We start from the raw sequence: 24711 nt of genomic DNA, 5'->3' as shown, positions 1-24711 counted from the left end.
GGGATTTTTCAGAAATATCATGGCTGCACCCAGTCACTGCCTCTATCAAAAGGGTTTCATTATAGTGGGTGTCTCCTTCCGTGGTGCCTGCTCAGGCAGCACATGTGCTGCTGCAGGTGCTTTTTTGCCTCTCTGATGTGACATTTGTTGGCTCATGTGCCTGGAATTCTGGATTTTAAACGATTGAACAAATACTTCCATTCAGCAGGCCGGCCTCATTGTAAAAAACAAATCATTAGAATCAGCAAGTCCACTTTTAAATGCAGCTTTTCAGGCTTCTGTGGTTGCTGCTAGGGGAAAAAAATGTTCTTTATTCTTGTGCTTCAGGTTTTTAAGATCCTGTGTGTATGGTCAGATTTGTTACCCAAACCTGAATTTACCATTGTGGCACCATGGAAGATGTCTGCCACACAGTGGGAAGAGAAATGTTTAAATCATTCCTTAGCAATAGATTTGGTCAGGTTAATGTACACCAGTACAAAAAAAAATCTAAAGATAATGTACCTGCAACTCCTGGATCTGTGACCTTATTAATAGTTCGTTAATGTTATTAATATATGTAATAATATTAAGGTAATTTACTGTGTTTTTATATAATCGTTTATATAATTATAATATATCTAAATTTTATATAAAATAATATATAAATAATAAATAATATAATAATATAGATATAATATAATACCATATTATATGTATTGTTATATTGTATATATTATTGCATATAGTATATATTATATGATAATATAAATATAATATAACAATAGATATTATATAATATGTATAAATAATGTAATATATATAAATTATATATATAATATAATATAGAAACAATATCATATTTATAAATATTATAGTATATAAATTATGTTATACATCTGTATTATATATAATATAAATTTTAATTTGTGTCGTTATATATACATTTTAATTTGCTTTTGGGGTTCCTCCAAAAATTTTGGGGGGGGAAAAAAGCCAAAAGGCCAAAAACCCCTGCCAGGGTGAGGAATTCCCACAGCCAGGGCTGTGAACACACTCCAGGCTTAGAAATTGGGGCCTGTGCAAGAGACTGCAGCACTTGGGTTGTTTTAGTGGGGTTTTGAAACCCAGAATTCTCATGGAATGTGTAAATCCACAGTGCAACCCCACCATATTTGGTAGATAATATTGAGATCTGGATAATATTGAGATATTAATTGAGATATTGAGTGGATAATATTGAGATATTAATAACACATCTCCAAAAAATGCTGAAGTTGCTCAGTTCTCTGTGTTGCATTGTGAATGTTCATGTTATTTCATTTATCTCAGGAATAAAAAACACACGAAAAATACAAATAAATGCTCCCAATATTGGGGTTTTTTAATCCTTTTTTCTTTTTTAATTCGTGATTCTATTTATCAGTCATTGCACACACACACCAAACCCCTATGGCAAAAGAAATCTTTAGAGGATGAAGAACAATTTCTGTAGATTCAGGAAAAGAATGTGAAGTGCTAATTTTGATTATTTTAGAAGAATAAGTGTGGTCAGGAAGGTGCCAAATGTTTGATAATCACCTTTTCTATCTGTCTTCCATTTAATAGTTGTGTTTCAGTTGTTTCTGGTTCTGTTTTTTGAAACCTAATTCTGCATTAGATAGTTTTGCATGAAGAGCTGAGTGAGGATCCCAGTCTATTTTTATCAGTAAGCTTAGAATCCTGTCAGCTAGGTATAAATGTGGTTTGTAACGAGCCTGAATTCCAATGTAAGAGCTCATGGGATGTGCTTTGCTGAAGAATGTTGTTGGGCTGGGCAAGTTCCCACACTTTTCTCAATGAATTGGGTGTTTGGGACCATTAGGAATTGTTAAACTGGGAAGGAGTGAGATTGTTGTGAGAGTAATTGTGATTTGATGGATTCTGATGGGAGTATTTCCATTCTTGTGAAAATCCTGCCTTTGCTGGATCCAGGGTGATCCTGGTGATCCTTTCCCTGTCACACATTCTGCTCCTTTCTGTTTAAATGTTTGGTTTTGAGGTTCCTGCATAAATCCTGCTCTGCTCCTTGCGGTTCTGCAGGAAAAGTTCTGTTTGGATGACATGGTGAGAACTTGGAACAAAAATAAAGAAACAATGGATCCTGGGATTGCTCAGGCATAAGTTCCTTCCATTTTCTGCCTGCCTGCTGTCCCAAAATGTGTAGGATTGGGGTCATGTTTGATATTTAAATTCCCTTCCCTCAATCTGCATCTCCCTGCCTTGAAATCAGCCTGGCAACTCCTTCCCTAAGGCTGAAATAAACTTCTTCATGCTCAGGTCTTTAGAGGAATAGAGACTAAAACCTCACAGTTCTTGTAGGAGCTTGTAAAATTGTCCAAATGAAAACTGAACTGGGAAAATTAAGGCAGAAAAATAAAGATACAAGAGCCTCAGGATCATGGATCTCTGGAGGCTGGGGGATGTTGGGCTTGGGCACCTTCTCAGGGAATTGTCCAGGCTGTCCCAGCACGGTTCTTTCCCTGCCCTGATATTGGAACAGGCTTTTACTGTGTTTTGTGGCACTCAAATGCTCCTTTCATGGCTGTGCAGCCAAGTTTTCCTTCTTGCCCTACCATCTGGCATTAAAAATGTGTTTAAAGCAGGAAATCTTAAACCTTATTATATAATTTATTATATATAATATGACATATAAATGCTATCTTATACAATATATTGATATTATTATTATATTATTGTATAAGATATTGTATATCTTATACAATAATATAAATATAATATAACAATATATTATGTATTACATATAGATAATAATACAATGTATAAAAATAATATTTTAGGTAAATAATATAATATTTAGAAATATTATCTTATATCTATATTATATATACTATATTATATATAATATCTATAATATATATTATATAAATATATATAATATATTATAATATTATATAATATTAGAAATATATAAATGTATTTATTTATATATAAATTATAGTATATTATATATGTCGTATCATATCATATTATATATAATTATAATTATTATCTTATATAGATTATATATAATATAATTTATATTATATAATTATTTAAATTATATTATGTATAATTACATTTTATTTTATATATATATTGTATTTTATATAGAATTTATTTTATGTTATATATATATTATGTTTTCCTTCTTGCCCTATCATCTGTCATAAAAATGTATTTAAAGCAGGACATCTTATTATTTAATTAATACTTAATATAATTAATACTTAAGCCATTTCTCTTCCCTCTTGCTTCCACCTTTCCTCACTGTAGAGACTGAGTTGGCAAAAATTATTGTTTTATTCTCGGTCATTTTTACCTGTTTGCAGTATCCAGGCATTTTCTGAGTGCTCAGAAAGAATCTGCTTTTATTTTGTGAGCCAAATATGAGGATGGATCAGATTCTGGGCATTACATTTGAAATATTTCTCTGTGTGTTTATTTGGCAGGTCCTTGAGCAGTATGAACGAGAAGGGTTTAATTTCCTAGCCAAAGTTTTTAATTCTTCACATTCCTTCTTGGAAGACTTGACAGGTCTGACTTTATTACACCAGGAGACACAGGCTGCTGAGGTAAGCAAATAACATTTGGATGTTAATTAATCATGTGATCAAATGATAGAATTAAGCAGTGGAATTTCATTTACAGAATGATTGACACAATGACTTAGACATTCTCTTAAATAAACTGTAACTTTATCTGAGTCTTTAACTATTATTTTTAAAGGAAACAGGTGACTTGGGTTGTGTGCTGTGGGGAATTTAGTTGCAATTTTAGGTCAATTAAAATGTAATTATGCTGCTTGATGGATTATGATATGGGGGGGAAATGCTGTTTACCTGTCTAGTGACAAAAAATGGAATGTGGGCAGAAACTTGGGGATGTTTGATCTCATGGACAGCAGCACTGGTGATAACAACCCAATATTGAGTTGTGTTCCATAAAAAATCAAACAGCTGTCTCCTAATATTATATTTAACAGTGATTTGTGTTCCCTCCTCCCTCTGCCAATATCTCTACCCTTGTACCTCACCATTGCATTTTGTCACAGCTGTGTCCCAGGGATGCTTCTGAAGCAGTGATCATTCAGTCCCTGCAGCCTGTGCAAGTGCTGCAGCTGTTTTTTCAGCTGGCAAGGGCTCCACAGGGGTTCTTCAGAAAGTTTGGGGTGGATCACGAGGACTTGGCTCTCTGTTTCATGTTTAACCTTGGAAAAATAATTGTAGAACATGCTGGAAACAACTGTAAAATACCTAATGGATTCTGACATCAGCATGGGCATACCCAGAAAAAATTCTAGGTATTTCTAGGTATATCTAGCTTATATGTATACCTAGAAAAATTTTTAGGTATATCTATCTCATATATATATATATGTATGAAAAGAGGGAGATATATATATATATATATATGAAAAGAGGGAGATAGATATATATATATATGAAAGAGGGAGATAGATATATATATATATATATGAAAAGAGGGAGATATATATATATATATATATGAAAAGAGGAGATAGATATATATATATATATGAAAAGAGGGAGATAGATATATATATTTATATGAAAAGAGGGATATATATATATATGAAAAGAGGGAGATATATAGATATAGATATATATGAAAAGAGGGAGATATATTTATATATATTTATAAATATAAAAGAGGAAAAGAGGGATATAAATATATATATATTTATATCCCTCTTTTAATCCCTCTTTTATATTTATATAATATATCTCCTTCTTACTTTTATATATATATTTATATATATTATATATATATATATTCTCTATATATAATATATATTATATATATGTATATATATGTGTGTATATATATGTATATATATGTGTGTATATATATATGTATATATTATATATATATATATATATGAGAGGGATCCAAGAAGGAAAAACAAGCACCCTTTACCACCTGCCATCATTAACAGTAGTAATAATTAAAGTCTGATTGCCAGGCCTGACTTTCAGTGACTTTCAGCTTGCTACCATAAAATTTAAGAACAATTAAAATTATTAATGTATTATTTAGCAGGTATTAATCCATAAATCCCTTTGGCAGCTTCACAATAGGTGTTTGTTAATGAGGTTTTAGACATTCTCTACAAAATGCAGAGTCTGGTGGGACTTACTGCAACCTATTGAAGTCCAAAGTTTTGCTTCAAACCCAGAATTTGTGTCTTCCAAAAATCCTGGGGTATTTTAGCGAAGCTTATGCCATGAAATCACTGCTCAGAGATAGAAAATGTGACACACAAAGTATTTGCAGAGCTCATGCTTTCAAATTAGGATGACTGCCATCAAACCAGGGAGCTTGCTTGGTTCTTCCCTCTAGGATTGCTGCATTTTTGGGGAAATCCATCTTGTAAAGCAGTTGAACAGTCTTGGTGAGTCTGTGTTTCTGAATGGCAAAGGCAGGTTATTTATGGAGATTCTGGAGCAGCCCTGCTTGCTTTGGGTTAAAAACCAGCTCTTTGTTACATTTTGCCACTGCAAATCATTACATTTTGGCTCTGGTTGTTTTGTGCTCCTTCACAAGTCTCTCAGGTCATCATCTGGGGCAATTCTTCAATTTTTGAAGTGCACAAGAGAGTGCTTTTAATATCTTTTCTGCAGAATTACTCTCCTGTCTCGAGCTCCTTTTCTCTTGTATTTTGAGCTCCTTTTTCTCACGCTGCAGCTGGGGATTGTGAGAGTCTGTAAAATGATTTTTTGGGTTTCTGGCTGCTTTGGAGCTGCTCTTGGCAGAATGTTCCCTAAAATGGAGCCATTGGATTTGAAGGTTGGTGCTCTTTGGTTTGAGATATTCTCAATACACCCTGAAGACTGCAGCAAGAGCGCTGAGAGGTTTCACCAGGTGTGGATGGCCTGGTTTGGGATGGGAATGTTTCATTTTTCTGCTGGGAAATTATCTGCTTTTCATCACTCAGAGAGATTTTGTGGATTATTGATGCATTTAGAGGCCATGAAATGGCTTCTGGTAACTGCAGATTTTCCTTTCCTCCTGTCTAGTAAAATCTATCCAGAACTATAAAGAAAATAGACTTGTAAAGTTAGATGTCATCCAACCTCTTATTTACCCAGTAACATCATCATTGGGTTGTAATTCCATGTATAAATCCCTGATATTTCCCTTATAAACCTGCATCTGATAGGGGAACCACTCAATCTTGTGCTTGTTTTTAAAAGGTTCTCTGTTAAAATGTGCATTCACTCAGAGCTTTTCATTGAACATTTTGCCAAGAGTGTTTTGGTGTGGTCAGAAAAAGTGTTGTGCTGCTCTTATGTTTCAAATTTTTAAAATATTTTTTAGTTTTAGTTCACCTAAATGCTTTGCTGCTGTCGTGATGTGTGTGTAAAAGTGCTTTCATGAGAGTGTTTTTTTCTAAGTATTGAGTTTGCATAAAAGAGAATCTGGATAAGTTGTGCATGTTCTGTAGGAGTGACTGTTAAATACAACATTTTTGGATATATAGCCTGAATTTCCACAAAAACTGCCCCCACATTATTAGCACCAAGTGTGTTTGCCCAGATTTAAGGAACACAACTTGCAGTAAAATATGAGAGAACTTTCACTTAGTGAAAATCTTTTTTTACTTGCACTGTTTAATTCCTATTCCAGGGCTGTGCTGTTGACCATAATATTTTAACATATTTAAATATCTTCATAGTTTTGATACATTTAAAACTTAATTAACTCAAACATTTCGTACATTTTTTAAAAATATGTTTAGAATTTTAATAGATTTAAATGGGTTTAAAGTTGATACAAATTGCAGGACTTTTAGTCAACACAACACCTATTTCTTAAATCACAAATGTTCCCTGTGACTCTCTTAGCATGACAATTAATAAATAAAACAGCAAGCTTTCCTATCCTGTCCTGAACTGACTGCCCATTTCAGGCATCTGCTCCTTCTACATCTGCCTTTAATTTGGCTTCTCTGGAACCTTTATTTTTCATTTTTTTCCCCAGTTGGATCGTTCTGTGCAGCTTGGGCAGCAGGCTGTGCTGCCCCAGGCGGGGAGGGCCAGGGGAGCTGTGGGGAACTCCCCTGTCAGCACTCAGCCCTGTTTGCCCTGGATTTGTTCATCTGGGGAGCTCAGCCTGAGCTGATGGAAGCTCAGAATTTCTGGTTTCCACATCACTCAGGCTCCTTTCTGCACAGCTCAGCTTCTAAACTTGACCCTTGCTCACCCTGCAGTCAGGTTTAATGGCTGGGCTTGAAATAGAGGCAGCCTGAGCATCCTTGGGCTGTTCATCAGGGCTGGGGTGTGGAGTTGGAGGCAGAAAAGTGAAGAATTTCCAGGTCACAGCTTGGCTGGGCTGCCCAGCACTGTTCCATATCAATGCATCCCTAAACCCAAGTGCTTTGATCCCCACATGCTCCAGATTAACCCTACAAAGGGTTAATATATAGATGAATATAATATAATATAATATAATATAATATAATATAATATAATATAATATAATATAATATAATATAATATATATAATATATATAATATATATAATATATATAATATAATATAATATATTATAATATATAATGTAATATAATGTATATAATATATCTACATCTTGTATTATATATTATTAATATAATATAATATAATATAATATAATTATAATATAATATAATATAATATAGATGTATACAATGTATAGATGTAAAGATGCTTTTCCTCTGAAATTTTTAAGTCAATCTCAAGTTTTCTCCTCCTCATTCACATAACATTTCTAATTCAAAGTTTTCTCCCCCTAATTCACAGCTTTGCTGATATGCTCCACTCACTGCTCTCTGCAATTCTCTGTAATTCTCATTTCTCTCTGCAATGAGACACAAGTGTAAATAAATATACTTTTCTTATTTTGTATTTCAATTCCTGAATTACTTGGATGCTTTACTGCACTTCCTGCTTTCATCAGGATGAAAGAAGGTTATAAAACACACAGTCAGAAATAAAATTTTCACTTGGTTTTCTGATTAAAAAACTAGAAGGGGTAGAAGCTGCAATCCAAGAGGGTCATAAAGAGCTTTGGGAAAAAAAAATCAAATCTGTAGCAGAGTTCCTATATTTGAATGTGAATTGAAAGGTCAGGTGTGGTGCCAGCAGGTCATTATGTCTGTCTTATTTTACTTCAGTAAAATAACAACAGTGAAATAATAAATTTTACTTTTTGCTTCAGTGATGTTGTATCTCAAGTTTCTGTCTCTCACAAAAAGTGGGGTGTCTGTAGTTTCTGTGACAAGTTCTTGCAGTCAGTGAATGAGGCCTCTTTGGCATTTCCAAAATCCTTCTTCTGCATCCCAAACAATCCTAATGAATGAAAAAAAGAAAAGGATTCATGCTAATCAAATACTCAGAGAAAATACAGACAACTCAATTTTATAATTTCTAGACTTCTCTGAGGTTTGTGCCTGAGCATTTTTCAGGCATTTCTTGAGGAACAAGTCTTAGCTGCAGAATAAGCAGTTGGTATGAAAAAGGAACTTGGTGCTTGTCCTAATTTGGAAGAAAATTCAGAATTTCCAGTGTGCTTTTCTATTAAAAATATCCTGCTTGTTTCTGATTCTGCATTATATTATGCAGTGTATTTGATGCTGAAACAATAACATATGAAGAGCCAAAAAAAAAACCCCAAGCAAAACAGAAAAACCCTGCTACAACAATATTGTAACAGCAAATTCTCTAACTTGGCAGTTTTGCTCTGTTAGCCAAGTATTATTCAGAATGTAATTTTATTTGGTGTTATGAAAACTTCTTAAAGAAATCATTACTGATGGGTAGCCCAAAATTAATATTTGAGACTTTTCTGTGACTGTGAGCTTTTTTGTTTTCCTTCATGTTTTTAATCTGGTGCATTTCTGGAGAAATTAATTTTGACAGATTCAGGCCTGCCCTGGAATTTCTTTCTTAAGAGATTAAGAGATTTAATTTGTTTTCTTTCTTTTTGTCTTTTGGAGTTTTCTCATGATGTCGATTAGTGTCATCATTTTTCTTCATTTATCAAGTAATGTTTCCTGGCTCTTTGAACAATGGTTTTGCTTTTTGGGTTTTTCTGCTGACGCCTTTTGCTGCTTTTGGAAGGGTTTAGAAGTAAAGTGGTGCCTCTGTGTGCTACCAAAACATGAGCTCCTTGCCTTTCCCCTGATACCTTCAATGATAATTTCAATTATTCTCATGAATTATATTCAAATGATCTTCCTGGGACTGACATCAGAGAGTGATATGCACAAATACTCCTGTTTCATGAGATAGCTGAAGAAATGTGAGTTTGTCCCTTCAGGGCAGGGAGGGGCTTGTGCAGACATTTGTTTTTTTGGAGAGAAGGACAGTTGGTTGGTATCTAGTTATCATTTCTGTTTGAAATGTCAAATATATGGGGAAAAAAAAACACTGAAAGAAATGGAACAATGACATTTGGGTTAGCAACAGGCTTTGTTGGTTTATATCTATTTTTTCATAGGGTTATTTTTTGATGTCTCTTCATGAGGTCAGGCACAAATTAATTTACAATTAAGGGTTATTTTTTTTTAGCTCAATTGCTGTCTTAGTGTCAAAACATTGATAGAGTTTAAATCTCTGTGTAAAATGTCACAGTCCATCTCCTGAAACTATAAAATGGAAAGTAATAGGAATAAATCTCTTATCTATAATAATCTATGTCAATAATGATCTATAATAGGAATAAATCTCTGATCTATAATAATCTATGTCTATAATAATCTATAATAGGAATAAATCTCTGATCTATAATAATCTATGTCAATAATAATCTATAATAGGAATAAATCTCTGATCTATAATAATCTATGTCTATAATAACCTATAATAGGAATAAATCTATGATCTATAATAATCTATGTCAATAATAATCTATAATAGGAATAAATCTATGATCTCCTCACTTTTTATGTGAGGGGAAGAGGCTTTGCAAGAAGAACCTGGACTAAACCTGGAGCAGCATTAATGTGCACTCTGTTCTTCAGCAATAATATTGCAGACAGTAATTGCTGGCTGGTTTTCCTCTTTGTGAGCAGTATTGATCAGTGATGTGATCAGTATCAGCCCTTCTCTCCCACAGGGGGTTTCTGGGCTTTTTGGGCTTCTCTTTTTTAATAAGAATCCAGTTGCAGCCCAGTTCAGAGGTGCCCTGCTCTTCTTCATGCCTCATTTTCACTGTCCTGGTTAGGTCAGCACCTAAACAAGGAGTACAAAATAATGTTTTGATTTGTGCTCTGGTGGTAAATGATGTCAAATTGTACTTTATTTAAGATTTTAGAGTAATTTTAGCTAATGATGAGCACAGCACACCAACATTTTGCTAGACTGAAGCTGTAAAATCTTTATTTGGAGAAGCAGTTCTCTTCTAGAAAGAGTTTCAAATTCCGTTGACTCTTCTTCCTTTGAAGAAAAAATCTCCAGTAAAGGAGAAGTAATGAAATTCAGGCATTAAATCTCTTCCATTCCAATTTACTTTGTCACAAAGAAGAATGAATAGGCAGTTCAAGATGCTTTCTGTTATTCTCATGTGAAGAATAAGACATTACACAACACAGACACACTGATGAACTTAATTCTAATTAAGACCATAAATTCTACAATGTGCATCTCAGCCCAAGAGTATATGAGTGCTTGTTCAAATCAAATCAAATTTTATAGGAGAGGAAATTCTGCTGCTGGCCAAATCAGTGCCAGATTTCAATAAACACCAATTGTTGTAGCCTTGCCCAGAGGGGCTGTGGATGTCTTGGGGCAGGGCTGCCTCAGCACTCCCTCAAGTGTTAATTAAGTCACTTCATTAGGGATCAATGTCCTCTGGTCATCCATGAGCCTGTGAAATGTTGTCCACCACATTATTTTCATTGTTAACCATGTTTGCCTGCTCCTGACAATCCAGATTTCCTCTGGAAACATCTCCTGGACTTCTCTGATTGTCACCAGCTGATTGTCACCCCAAAACCCCTCTGCACAAGTAGCAGCAGCTTCTTTTCAACTTTGGGACCAATTTTCCTGTGAATATAGGGGAATATAGGAAATATATAGGAATATATATAGGGATCAATGTCCTCTGGTCATCCATGAGCCTGTGAAATGTTGTCCACAGATCATTTTCATTGTTAACCATGTTTGCCTGCTCCTGACAATCCAGATTTCCTGTGGAAACACCTCCTGAACTTCTCTGATTGTCACCCCAAAACCCCTCTGCACAAGCAGCAGCAGCTTCTTTTCAACTTTGGGGCCAATTTTCCTGTAAATATAGGTGGAATATAGGAAATATATAGGAAATGGCAATAAATGAACTCGACTGAAATGTGAAGAGCTGCTGGAAAATGCTGTGGGTTCAGCACAGCCTCTCTTCAATGCCAGCAGTTGCTAAGTCACAGAGGAAATTAAGCACCACAAATTTTAAGAACAGAACATCAATTTTAAGCCATGCTCCTAGGTGGAAATCTCATATGGAAAACTGTTTGTGAGCAATTTCTCAGCTTAAATTTTGACCATGGCTCAGGGTTTCTTCCTTTGTGAACCATGAAATAATTTTACCAGAGTGAGTGTTTAAAGATTTGCATCCCTGTTGCTACTGAGTTTTGGTTGACACTAATTTATAAAACAGGCAGATTTGAGAGCCTTTAAAATGAATATTAACCTGGCTCTTGCTGGCCTGGGCTCTCTTTCTGTTTGAATGTTTTCCTGGTGTTTGCACTTTAATGAACATCTCTGCAAAGTGCTGGGTTTCCTTTCCCTCACTGTAGTTCAGGTTCTCCTGAAGTTTCCTTTTTCCAACATTTTTGGAACACATTAAAACCTGGCTCTCAGCTGAAATCTGCCATACAGAATAGGTTTTTTTATGGAATTGGCTGCAGTCCTGGAGAAACCACCTGATATCTTCAGAGTGATAAAAATTAATGGCCAATTCTGTAGTTAAAACCGAGCTTTGATTCCAAGATGAGCCACTTTGTGCTTGAGAAGATAAGGATTGGTTCTCTCTTATCTCTTCAGTGATAATTTCTCCTTAGCAGTGACTTTTCTTAGTTGATTTAAAGTCAAATTTGTTGGAAAGTAAAACCTTGTAAATTGTAAATGAAAGTTGTGCCTGACCTCACGAAGAGACATCCAAAAAGTCTGCATTGTTGTGCAAGTAATAAAAAATTAGCCAAGAGAAAAGTGTCTCACTTTTAAGCTTGGAGATCATAGCATTAAAAAAAGAAAAAAAATTTTACGATGAGTTTCTGTTCTCTTGGTCTCTTAACCTTTAAAAACCCCACTCTAGGTATTAAATAATGTGCTTTAAATTAGTGCTGAGTTATTACATTTTGTAGTGTTGAGTTTGGAGGACCAGAGCTTTTTCTACATGGGATATTTCCAAAGCAAAAGCTGCTGGTGAGTTACTGAGTTTCTTAGTTTCATATACTGGCAAACTTTTTGTTATCCTACAGGTGTGGTGAGGATTTTTAGTCATTTATTTGTTATATAGCAACCTTAAAATAATGCTGTTTTACTGGATAAATAGGAGTGGTTTTGGTAAATAGAAAATGCTAGACCTGCAAATGTAACAGCAGAACTTTTAAAGAGTTCGGCTGAGCCGCAAGCCTTGGTAGGAGGGAAATTCATGGCTAAAATGGGATTAGGATCAGCTCCCAGAGCTGATTTGAAGTCTGTGTGTAGCAGTTCTGCTGCCATCTCTGTGCAGGAAGGTGGATGTGCAGATGTTGTCTGATTATTGAAGTGCAAAATATTGCAAAATGGCCATTTAATGGACTCTATTCCAGTTAAAACACAAAAGTAAATGGAATAAAAGTGATCTAATTAGAATGACCTTAAAGCTGTGAGATTATGGAAGAAAATAATAATAATATAATAATAATAATAATAATAATAATAATAATAATAATAATAATAATAATAATAATAATAATAATTATTATTATTATTATTATTATTATTATTATTATTATTATTATTATTATTAGTAGTAGTAGTAGTATTAGTGTTGTTTTGTTGTTGTTGTTAGAAATATAATGAAAATTTGGAAAATAATAATTAAAAATAAAATAACAAATAATTGTACAGTAATAAAAATAAATAATAAATTAATAAAATAATAAATAAAATAATGAATAATAAATAATAATAAAATGATGAATAAATAATATAAATATATAATAATATAAATATATATAATATAAATAATAATATAATAATATGAATAATAAGATTTGGTTAATAATAAAAATAATGAAATATTTTAATAATATTATATTTAATAATATTATATTTTAATACTAAGAAAATAAAAATTTGGGTAAAAACTCTTAAGTGTGCAAGTACATCAGTACTTTGTCATCTGAAAATGAGAGTTCTGTTGAAGTGCTTGTTCTATACAAAATAAACTGCTGTAATTGTAAAGTACTGACTCAAGCCCACCAGGCAATGAATTTAATCCCCTGCAAGTCAAGTGTGAAATCCAATAGGTTGGTCAACAAATACAAAAAATCCATGGTTAGGAAATAGGTACAAACTGTGATTTAGGTGGAGATAACTGCTTAAAGGCTTGTTTATTTTTTGGGAACTAAAGGAAATCAGTCTCAGAAATAGAGAGGGGAGGCACAAGTAAACCTGTAAAGAATTAAGCAACCACTTTGCAGCCTCTCAAGGGGATAGGGGTTAAGAGATACAGTTTTAAAAGTCTTTATGTTGTTGAAAAGTTTATTTGTCTGATGTCTACTGCCAACAATAGCAAAGCCAATGCAAGTCAGAAAGAGAAAACTCCTCCTGGAAGAGAACATGAAGGCATAACAAAGCTGTTTAGAAATATTACAGTGCAGCAGCTGGTTTTGCTAATGCTTCTTGGTTATTAAAAAAAAATAACCAATTTGATCTGAATACCAAAATATAGATTAAATCCAGAAAGCAGAAATATCAAATGCAAAGAAGCTTCTTTTAGGGCTTGGAAATAACATCTTACTTTGTATTTGCATCTTCTCTGCCTGGTACCCTTTTCAGATCTAGTAAGAATTAAAATCCAGCCTCAGTTTCATGAGTGCCTGGCCCAAGGTATGAGAATTTCTTAGATAAGAAGAGCCTATTGCCTGTGGAGGAAGAGATGCAATGAGTTTCCTCTCAAGGGGATAGGGGTTAAGAGATACAGTTTTAAAAGTCTTTATGTTATTGAAAAGTTTATTTGTCTGATGTCTACTGCCAACAACAGCAAAGCCAATGCAAGTCAGAAAGAGAAAACTCCTCCTGGAAGAGAACACGAAGGCATAACAAAGCTGTTTAGAAATATTACAGTGCAGCAGCTGGTTTTGCTAATGCTTCTTGGTTATTTAAAAAAAATCATCATCTAAGCCCTAATTCCCTTTGTCTTCTCACTGTGAGTAGCTGCAGTGTGTGAAGCTTGCTGGCCCATGAGTCATTCTCCCCACTCATGCTATTTCTTTGAATAGCCCTTGTAAAAACATGCATTTTGTGGCAGTTGTCTTAGCTGGCAGTGCAGGAGGCTTTTTTCCCTGCCTGGGTGAGTGATTTATGTGTGCTAATCTCTGGATCTGCCTTTGCCACACATGGTGCCTGTGAAAACACGGCTGCTGCTGTACTTGGGATTGCTGTGCTCACCTTTCTGCAAGGGTAACTCAGGCACTAAACTCATTGCATCTCTTCCTCCACAGGCAACAGGCTCTTATCTAAGAAATTCTCATACCTTGGGCTTCTTTTCAGGGCCAGGCAGTCATAAAACTAAGGCTTTTGATTCTTACTAGAATTTAAGGATTTTAATTCCAGGATTTTCATTCTTACTAGATCTGAAAAGGGTAACAGGCAAAGAAGATGCAAATGCAAAATAAGATGTTATTCCCAGGCCCTAAAAGAAACTTTTTTGCATTTGGCACTTCTGCTTTCTGGATTTAATCTATATTTTAGTATTTGGATCAAATTGTTGAATGCATTTAACATGCAATTTAATATGGTTTAATTTGGAGATCTGTGCCTGCAGATTATGTTTGGATTGCTCAACAAAGTAAAATCTTGATTATAGCCAAACATTTTGATAAAGTCCAAGGAGCTGAATGTGACTTTTCTTTTTATATGAAATGAGAGTTGGTTGTGGAGATTGGGGAAAAGGAAGTAATGCTGTTAAATAGCATTTTAGTTAAGGAGCCTGAAAGTCACAAAGTTTTCTGTTAAATATCATTTTAGTTAAATATCATTTTATTAAGGTTGAGGCATGATGGTCACAAAGTTTTCTGCTAAGTGAGGTTAAATTCCAGCAAGGTTAAGGTCAGTGCTAACATCCCTTTAGGTAGGAGCTGCTGGAGGATGCTGCAGGAGCTTTCAGGACAGTACTAGCAAAAAAGTCAGTGTATTTTTGGAAAATTGGTAGGATTTAAGCTCACTTGTGAAACAGAAGAATGCTGTTTTCATTAAGAAATTTCTAAATTGAAGAATAAATGTTCTGATCATTGTGTCCTGTGCATTTGAAGACCAATATTCCCAGTTCTAGCACAAAGTCTGCAATCCTCCCTTCTGGTGAGATTGTTTTTTTTTATTCTTCTGTTTAAAAGCCAAGAAAAAGAGCTTGTGGCAGAGAAAAGTGCCTATAGAATAGCCTGGCTGTTTGGGATTGTTATTTTAATGGGAAGGGATGAGGTAATAGAGCACAGCAATAACCAGCAAGCTGCAATCTTTGACTCCAGCAGGAACAGCTCCACAGGCCTGATCCTTATTGGACTTTTTTTTTTTTTAATTTGGGAGGAAAGGGGGAGGGGGGAGCTCTGATTAGCATATCTGTTTCAGGAAGAGTATCAAGAGCTCTCTAATTTCATATTTAAATCTGGGAACTGATTAATACTGGAGGCATGCAGAGAGCTATAACATGAAGGCTGTTGTTACTATAGTGAGCTGCTATTACAGACATCACAAGACTTGTTATACAAGGAAACATGATTACCTTGGATTAAAGGAGTTGCCAACGGCTTGAAGGATTTATTGGTGCTGCTGCTGCTTGGAGTTATGTATAACTTCATTATTTTGTTGAAAACATTGAGATCTAGAATTAATGAAGCACAGCAAATGCTGCTGAAATGAATCAGCAGGTTTGACAGCTTTGAACTGACACTGAGCCACTGATGAATTTTATGGGAGCATTCTTTAGGCCTCCAGATCACTGGATAATGTACAGAAAGGAATAAACCCAGCTTTTAAATGGAGCTTAATGAGTGCAGTGAGCTGCAGCAGAGTTGATGTGATCAAGTTCATATTTCTGAGATGAGTTGTGATTCCTGGGCTCTGGGGGAGGAAATGGCCTGAGCTGCTGGGCTGGGCTGGATCTCTGGGTCAGACATTGTGGGAGCTGCAGGGCTGGGAGCAAGGCTCAGTGACAGCAGTGGCCAAGGCAAGGGGGACTGGGGAATGGTGGCTTTACAAACAAAGGACTGGAATTGGCTTTTTTTCCTGCAAAACTTGGTCATGGGGGGTGTAATTAGAGGGGAAATGCAGGTTGAAACAGCTCTGCAGTGTGCTGGGCTGCTGTAAGGGCTCTTTTCTGAGTGAGCTAGGAGTTCAGTGCATCTCACAGCCACTGCATCATTTCATTAATCTCAGCTGGATAAAACTGGCAGCATTTTGACATTGCTTCCCTAACCCAGCTCAGAGAGTGCTGGGAGATCCAGAAATGCTTTCTAGACAGCTGCATTCCATTCCTTTCCTTTCTGTGCAGTCTGTAGTACTGCAGAGATGTTTCAAAAGGATTATTGCTTTAACAGATGATTAATTGCAAATTATTTATTGCTTTCTTCAAATGAGCTCAGCAGTCATCATTTGCTCTTGATAGCACAATGCAGAATTAGTGCTGTGGGAATTCATGTGAGTCTGAATGAGGAATGAGCCATAATCAATGATGAAAGGTTTTTCAGTTTTGAAATAAGTCTTACAACATTCATCCCTTACAAGCAATACTATAAAGAGAAAATATGTAATGGCATAAATTGTTCTGGAGCTCCCTTTGACTGTAATGTGCCTCAGGAATTTGGTTATGTAAAAATCTGACTGAGTCCCTTTTACCTTTGAGGGACAGCCCTGGGTGAAATGCAGGAGGAGATTGGGTTTCAGTAAATTGGATAACTTCTTCCCCACTCTTTTTAACTTTGAATTTGGGACGAAACTACATCAAAAGCTGGAATAGCTTCCTCATCTAACTGTTCCATGGCTGAGTGGGGTTTTTTTTTCTCTTCAGATAGTGTCTGATTACTAAAGTAAGATCTCAGCATCAATAAATCATTTCCCAGCAGAGTAAAACCTGTAATTTTTCATACCTGTTGTCATTTTTACCTTTTGAAATATCTCTCTGGGTGCTGTGGAGCAGCTCCCAGGGCAGGTTCAGCAGACAGGGAGCACAAAGGAGTCCAGGTGCACCTTGTGCTTTGCTGGGTGAGCAGCTGGACACATTCCAGGGGAATTGCAGGAGCTGGCTGAGCTCTGGGAGTTAACAGAGTTAACTCAGGGGGTTAACAGAGACAGGAGCCCAGTGAAAAAACAAATGAGGGGATTTGCAGGAGTCCCACACCCCATGTGGTGTGACCCATGTGGGACTCACAGGGCACTCCCATCCCCAGGAAACAGCTGGGGAAGCACAGAGACTATTCCTGACCCTGCAGAGATCATTCCTGATCCTGCAGAGATCATTTCTCATCCTGCAGGGATCATTCCTGACCCTGCAGAGATCATTCTTGATCCTGAAGAGATCATTCCTGGTCCTGCAGGGATCATTCCGGATCCTGCAGGGATCATTCCTGATCCTGCACACATCATTCCTGATCCTGCAGAGATCATTTCTGATCCTGCACACATCATTCCTGGTCCTGCAGGAATCATTCCTGGTCCTGCACACATCATTCCTGATCCTGCAGGGATCATTCCTGATCCTGCACACATCATTCCTGGTCCTGCAGGGATCATTCCTGATCCCCACACATCATTCCTGGTCCTGCAAGGATCATTCCTGGTCCCTCACACATCATTCCTGGTCCTGCAGGGATCATTTTTTTAACATGACATTTTTTTAACATACAAAAAATGGTATAAAAATTAAGTATAAATCAGCAGAGATCATTGCTGGTCCTGCAGGGATCATTCCTGGTCCTGCACACATTCCTGATCCTGCAGGATCATTTCTCATCCTGCAGGATCATTCCTGGTCCTGCACACATCAATCCTGGTCCTGTAGAGACCATTCCTGGTCCTGCATCCCTGATCCTCCACACATCATTCCTTGTCCTGCAGGGATCATTGCTGGTCCTTTAGGGATCATTCCTGGTCCTTCAGGGATCATTCCTGGTCCTTCAGGGGATCATTCCTGGTCCTTCAGGGATCATTCCTGGTCCTTTGGGGATCATTCCTGGTCCTTCAGGGATCATTCCTGGTCCTTCAGGGATCATTGCTGGTCCTTTAGGGGATCATTCCTGGTCCTTCAGGGATCATTCCTGGTCCTTCAGGGGATCATTCCTGGTCCTTCAGGGATCATTCCTGGTCCTGCAGGAGCACAGCTCAGAAACCAGCCCAGCCCAGCTGTGTTGGGGGGTGTTTCTCACCCTTTGGAGGTAAATCAGAGTTTGCAGAGGCAGCTCTGTGGACAGGCTGGCCCGCTCTGAAGCGTTGCCTTGCATTGGCCAAGTGGCACTGGAATATTTTAATTTAGGGCTTCTCATTCCATGCTATGAAGGACATCACAGAGTCAAAACCTTCAAATACAAAAATCTGCTTGTTCTGGATGTCAAAGTGTTGGAGGGCAGAAGGGAGGAATGGAAATAATCTCTTGCCCAGATTATAAATGAGTGGCAATTAGAAAAAATCTGTTGGTCCACAAAACCCAGCAGCTGGGATTTCTCCAGCCCTGCAAGCCCTCAGCTCGTTTTTCTCTCTGTCTCCCACCCAAAGGTATTTTTAAAGCTGAATGAAGACAGCTCTCATTCTTTATTGTGATTTTATTGCCATAGTCACAGATGTTACTGCTGTGCAAGCCACTGGGTATTATTTTTGCTCTTAAGTACTTTCCTGGTTTCCCTTTTGCTGTGACAATTTTGTCATTGTTGCTGGGAGCTGGAACTGTTTCATTGATGGGCCACAAATGTTTTCTGTTAAACACTGAAAACCTCCCATCCTCCTATTGTGCTCTTCCAGTTTACTTATGGAGAGCTCCAGCCCCATCCAACAGAGTTTGGTTTAATCCTTCCTCCCTTCCTCTTATTTGTAACATTTTCTCAGTTTTGCTTTAGTTCCCCAAGATCTATCATTGCTGTGAATTCAGTGATGAAATTCTCCTGTCTCATTCACTCACTCCCATCCCATCTCTTGCTTCTTTTGGATTTCCCACATCCCAACACTTCTGCTCCCATGGCCTCTGTGCTCAATAATTTCTGTTTGGTTCACACCTGCTTGTATTGGTGTCCTTTGCATCCTCTGCATGTTGGATTTTAAATTAAAATTTTTCATCATCTTCCACATTTGCAGACTTATTTCAGGTTATTTCATGGTAAACTCTCAGAATCAACACTTGCAGCTTCCTGTTATTTTTTGTATTTGTTTTGTTCTAATGGTATTTGTAAGCTGATATAGGAATGCTTCTAAACAATTCACTTTTCAATAATGGACTTGGTTTTTTAGCAGAATGTCATAAAAAAATGCTGCTCATTACTGGCCCTTCCTTGCACTTCTCCTGAGCCTTCTCATGTTAAAAAAACCACCATAATTTTCTTTCAGTCTTTCTGCTCTTTCACAATAATCTGGTTGTGTAATGCAGCATTTATTCAATTTATGCTTGCAAACACTTCCATTTTAAACAGCTACTGGACAAATGACTTACATCAGTAATGCTGTGGTGCTGTTAACTGATTTATACTTATTTTTTATACCTTTTTTTGTTTGTTGGCATTTAAATACTCAAATTTCTTCTGTACAAAGACTGGATTTAAGGTTAGGCTCAGGTCCTGTGTTTTATTCTGTTTGCTCCTTTAGTGAGAGGTGAGTGCCTTGCCCAGCATTTATTCTGTGCTCCCCATAAAGTCACTTTAATATTCTGCTTGATTTTCCATTCTTCTTGTACAAACACGCACCTTCCAGTATTTGCATCCCCGTTGAGCAATAAGAAGTTGTCAGTACCTGTTTTTCCTGCCTGTTGAGGATCAGGTGTAATTTAGCAGCATTTTTGGGAGCTATTCCTTCAGCCCATTGCCCCCTGTCAGCCCCGTGTGCCTGGGGAATTCCTGCAATCCACAGCTCTTGCCACGGCCTGTTACCTCCACATTTGACAATTCAATATCAAAAGTTACACTTTAAACCCTAACATTTATATCTTAAAAAAAGCTTTTTAAAATCTTTTTTTTTTTCTCTATCTTCTTCATGCCTGAAACTAATGTAATTTCTTGGAGATTTAAGGCTGTCCACAGGATGCTGATGGCCTCAGATACCTTTTTTTTAAAAATATTATATTTCCATTGTCAGAATGAGATGTGTGCCCTCATTCAGACAAGACTGAATCCATCTGTTTCTGCCCCTCTTTTTTCTGTCAGGATTTTTATTTTTTCTGGATTTTCCCTGGAGGTTTTGCTGTTATTTCACCTCAATTCCGTGGAAAGAGTGGAGCACAAGGGAAAGCTGGGCTGAATCTCTTGTATTTCAGTTTTTGTAGCAAAGCTGCTGTGGGCCCTTTGGTTTTGTGTGTTTGTATTACAAAAATAAAAACATGTCAGAGCATGCTGACATCACCAACAGTTCCCAAATTTGTTTTCACCCCCCCTCACATAAACAAAAAGGAGAAGGAGCCCCTTCTATTCCCATTTTTTGTCCAGCTCGGGTCTCTCTATAGCTTTTGATTGAGCAGAAAATGCAAGGAAATGAAAATCAGAGAGAAGTTTCTCATCCTTGTTCTCACCATCAACCCAGCATGCTGAAAGTCGAATTTTTATCCCTGGCAATTGAGTAACTCTTCACAGAAAAATACTGGAAGTTCTTGGAATTACAAACATATCAGGCCACCAGCCAAGCTTTCCCTGGCCAGGCACTGACAAAAGCTGCCCGTGGATCTGAGTTTTATGTGGGTTTTTTTTTCCTGCTGTTCTCTCTGAGATCATCAAAACTTATTGCAGCAAGGATTCAATATTGGATTTTAATCATTGTTCCAGAGTTTAAATGGGAATTCTCACTTATGGAGCAGCCATCAGATCCTCGCTGAAGGATCCTCATCTGGAAATTTTAAATTTAGTTTTATCCCAGTGCATTAGTAATTTTAGCAGAATGTTCTAATCCAAAATGAAAATCAGATGTTCTTCATGGAAATAGGGAAGTCCAGACAATGGGTATTGTGTTTAGGTTACAGGACTTGTGGTCTTCCTTTCTTTTAATTTTATTTTCATTGTTTATGTTGCAGACAAGGCTTTGTTCATTTTAAGGAATAAAACCATTAGTTTAAAAGCAGTATTTTTTTTTTAAAGTTTGTATCCAAAAATATTTCTCTTGAGCTATATAAAAATTGGATTTTCTGGAAATTCATTGCCCTCATGAATGGACTCCTGGTGAGCGAGGAATTTTTATAACTCCCTTAAAAAAACAATTGCAGGCATTCCACAAATAAACAATATATTGATTTGGGGGGCATTTTAATGGCTATTTTATAATTATTTGTTCTCCAGTGTTTATTTCAGTATGGTATGTTGTAATTTTTAACTGAGTTATCCTAAGAATTCCCTTGTACAGCAGAGAGCAGAGCTTTGGAGCAGGAGCCAATTCCCAAGTGCAGACCCAGGCCTGACTCTGATATTTCACTGATTTATTTGAGTCCTGCAGGAAGAGCTGAAATAGTTCAAGCCAGCTGCTTTCAACTTCTTTTTGCATCTTGTTTTGGCAATTTTGATCTCTTTTTCCTTAATTAGATTTTCCTCCCGTGTCTCTCATTAATAAATTTCACGTGTGATTTTCCTTTTGTTGGATTTTTCTCCTTTCAGGACTATTTTTGCTGAATAGTTGCCCACATCCACAGCTCCACTGGATTTCCCTTTTGCTGTGTGTAAACCCTTGGGAGTGGCAATTCTGATTTTCCAGTGCCCAGTTTGTGTCCACAGCAGCACAATCCCTGGCATTGCACAAGAGCCTTGTTGGAAAAATTGGGATAAGGGGGGATGAACAATCCTGGGTTGCTCCTTGTGCCACAGGGAGCAGCAATTCCATCACTGCTGCTTTTGGACAGGATTTCCTTTTTACTGCTGGTGCCACCAGCAGCACAGTTTGGGATTCAGCTCCCACTCATCTGCTGCAGTATTTTTCCTGATTTTGAGTCATGTCAATAATATTTTGTTCACCCTGAGAGAGCTCAGAGGGAAAATGATAACATTTAGAAGATGAAAGATGTTGTGCAGCCAGGATGAACCAGGAGGTTCAGATTTTTGGCTCTTCTTTTCCTTTTTGTCAAACCTCTGTGTGTGTCACTTCTGTTCTCAACAAATTTCTCCTCAACTTCTATAAACCATGAGGTAGAAATATTGCTGTTTTTTACAGAAACAAAGCAGATTACCTGGCAGCTTTTGTGCTTGCAGCAGCCCTTGGTGTGTGTTTGGGAGCAGAGGGAACTGAAGTTCCATCAATACCACAAAATATAAATGTGGCCAGCAGTGCCATCAGTGACCAGACCTTGTCACTCCTTCCTCGTCTGAGGCAGCCTGGCAGCCTCTCAAAGCTTGCTGCTGACAGAAAATCATCAAACACAGAAAAAAACACAAATCAAAGATGCCCTGATCTCCTTCCAAGTCTGCAAGAGCAGAAAGTCAGTGTGGCAAAAAGCAGATTACTTCTCAGTTTTCCAGAGCTGCTCTGGTGTTCAGGGGCTCAGGCAGGGAGCAGGATGCTGTGGAACAACAACATTCCCTGGATTTACCCACTCCCAGCAGAATCCCTTCTTTTCCTGTCTGAATCAGGATTTCTGACTGGGACAAAGTGATTTATGAGCTCAGCACCAGCTTGGCCTGAGCAAACGGATCAAAGGGATGGATGTGAACATCAGAGCAAGGAGAAGTCCAAAATGGGCTGGTCCTGGGTGGTTTTGGAAGGTGAAACCAAGCTGGGTCTGTGCAAGTTCAGACTTGGCAGGACTCTGGGATTTCTAATTAATTGATGAATTTCACAGAGGTTTTCTTTCATCAAGATAAAAAACTCTTTGCAAAAGACAAATGTTTTTCTTGTAGAGGAGCTGAGCCATCAAGTTCTTTGTGTACCTCTCCATGCTGGGGTTTCTACAAAACCCCCAGCAGCAAAAAGAGAATTATTGGAAAGCAGAGCCTCTTGCTGCGTTATTGCTCTACTAAAAATTGGTATTTGTACTTTTTAAGAACAATTGGAGAGAGTCAGTTTTAGTCAGCTGTATCTTAAAGGTGCAAATCTGAAAGAATTTGTCATTTTTTTTGAAAATTCCTTGAAAATTTTATTATTTAACTGTCCCAGCAGTTTTGCCTGCACAGATTTCTTGCTTCTTTCTTTTATGGTAGAAATGCTAGTGGATAATCTAATTAAACTTTTACCTTTAAATATTTTTTTAAATTTTATTATTTAGCTGTCCAAACAGTTCTGCCTGCAGAGATTTCTTGCTGCTTTCTTTTCTGATAGAAAAGCTAGGGCGTAAAGTGAATTATCACAGAGAAAACAACATCTAAGCAGTGCTGATCACTTCCAGGAGAATTAAAACAGAGGGGAGCAAACTTGGGTGAAACTTGGGTGTCATTTATTAATTAACAACCCAATGCTGAAAATAAGGACCTTTTCAAATTTCAGGTCCAGCAGCTTCAGTTTTACTCAGCTGTATCTCTAAAGCTGAAAATCTGAAAGAATTTGTCATTTATTTTGTGAAATCCTTAAATTTTATCGTTTAACTTTTAACTTTAATTTTAATTAATTCACTCTAAGAAGAAACTTTTTGTAAATTTTTTAAATTTTATTATTTAGCTGTCCAAACAGTTCTGCCTGCAGAGATTTCTTGCTGCTTTCTTTTCTGATAGAAAAGCTAGGGCGTAAAGTGAATTATCACAGAGAAAGCAACATATTCACGTTGGATTTCCCTCTGAGTTCTTCCCAACACAAAACGAACGTGCAGCCTCTGTTTGAAATAATTAGTCGTGGTTTACTGGGGGAATTTTGGGACTTTCATGTTGCTGTAGCTTTTGATGAAAATTTCCCTGCGCTGCCTTATTTAATTCTGGCCATCTGGATTAAAAGGCTCCCTTAATCTTAAATACAGATTGTAACTCTTTCTTTTGGAGTGTGCTGCCATAAAATGTGGGCAGCTTTCCAGCTTTCTTCATTAAAGCTTTCTTTATGATGGTTTGTTGGCCATTAAATGATTGTTATGCACAATGGGCACTTGGTTAGAAATTGCTGGAGCTGGGAATCACTTACAGCACTAATGCAGGTCTGTAATTAAAATAAAAACATGTTTATACCTGCTAGCATCCCCTGAGAGTGAGGAGAAAACAGACTTGAAAGGCACCAATTTCTGCTAATAAGACATTGAAGGGCTCTAAATCTGCCAGTGTTTTGTGCTGGGCTGTGGAAGTGGGATTTTTTTTTTTTCCATAATAATGGGTTTGAACCAAAATCTGTGGTTTGTGACAGGGCAAAA

At 36.8% G+C, this 24711-nt stretch overlaps 1 protein-coding gene across 1 annotated transcript in view; it reads left to right on the top strand.

Annotated features, from left to right (window-relative positions):
* The window catches only part of ATG7 (autophagy related 7), an 80806-nt gene that overhangs the window by 32021 nt on the left and 24074 nt on the right, over window positions 1–24711 (top strand). The window contains exon 17 of the mRNA XM_054516056.1: window positions 3471–3593. Within this exon, the coding sequence (XP_054372031.1) occupies window positions 3471–3593 (123 nt within the window). The remainder of the gene's footprint in view (window positions 1–3470; window positions 3594–24711) is intronic.

The sequence above is a fragment of the Molothrus ater genome, chromosome 11 (genome assembly GCF_012460135.2).
Source record: "Molothrus ater isolate BHLD 08-10-18 breed brown headed cowbird chromosome 11, BPBGC_Mater_1.1, whole genome shotgun sequence".
Lineage (NCBI taxonomy): Eukaryota > Metazoa > Chordata > Aves > Passeriformes > Icteridae > Molothrus > Molothrus ater.
The sequence above is the reverse complement of the archived record's forward strand: the minus strand, read 5'-3'. Positions and strand labels throughout refer to the sequence as shown.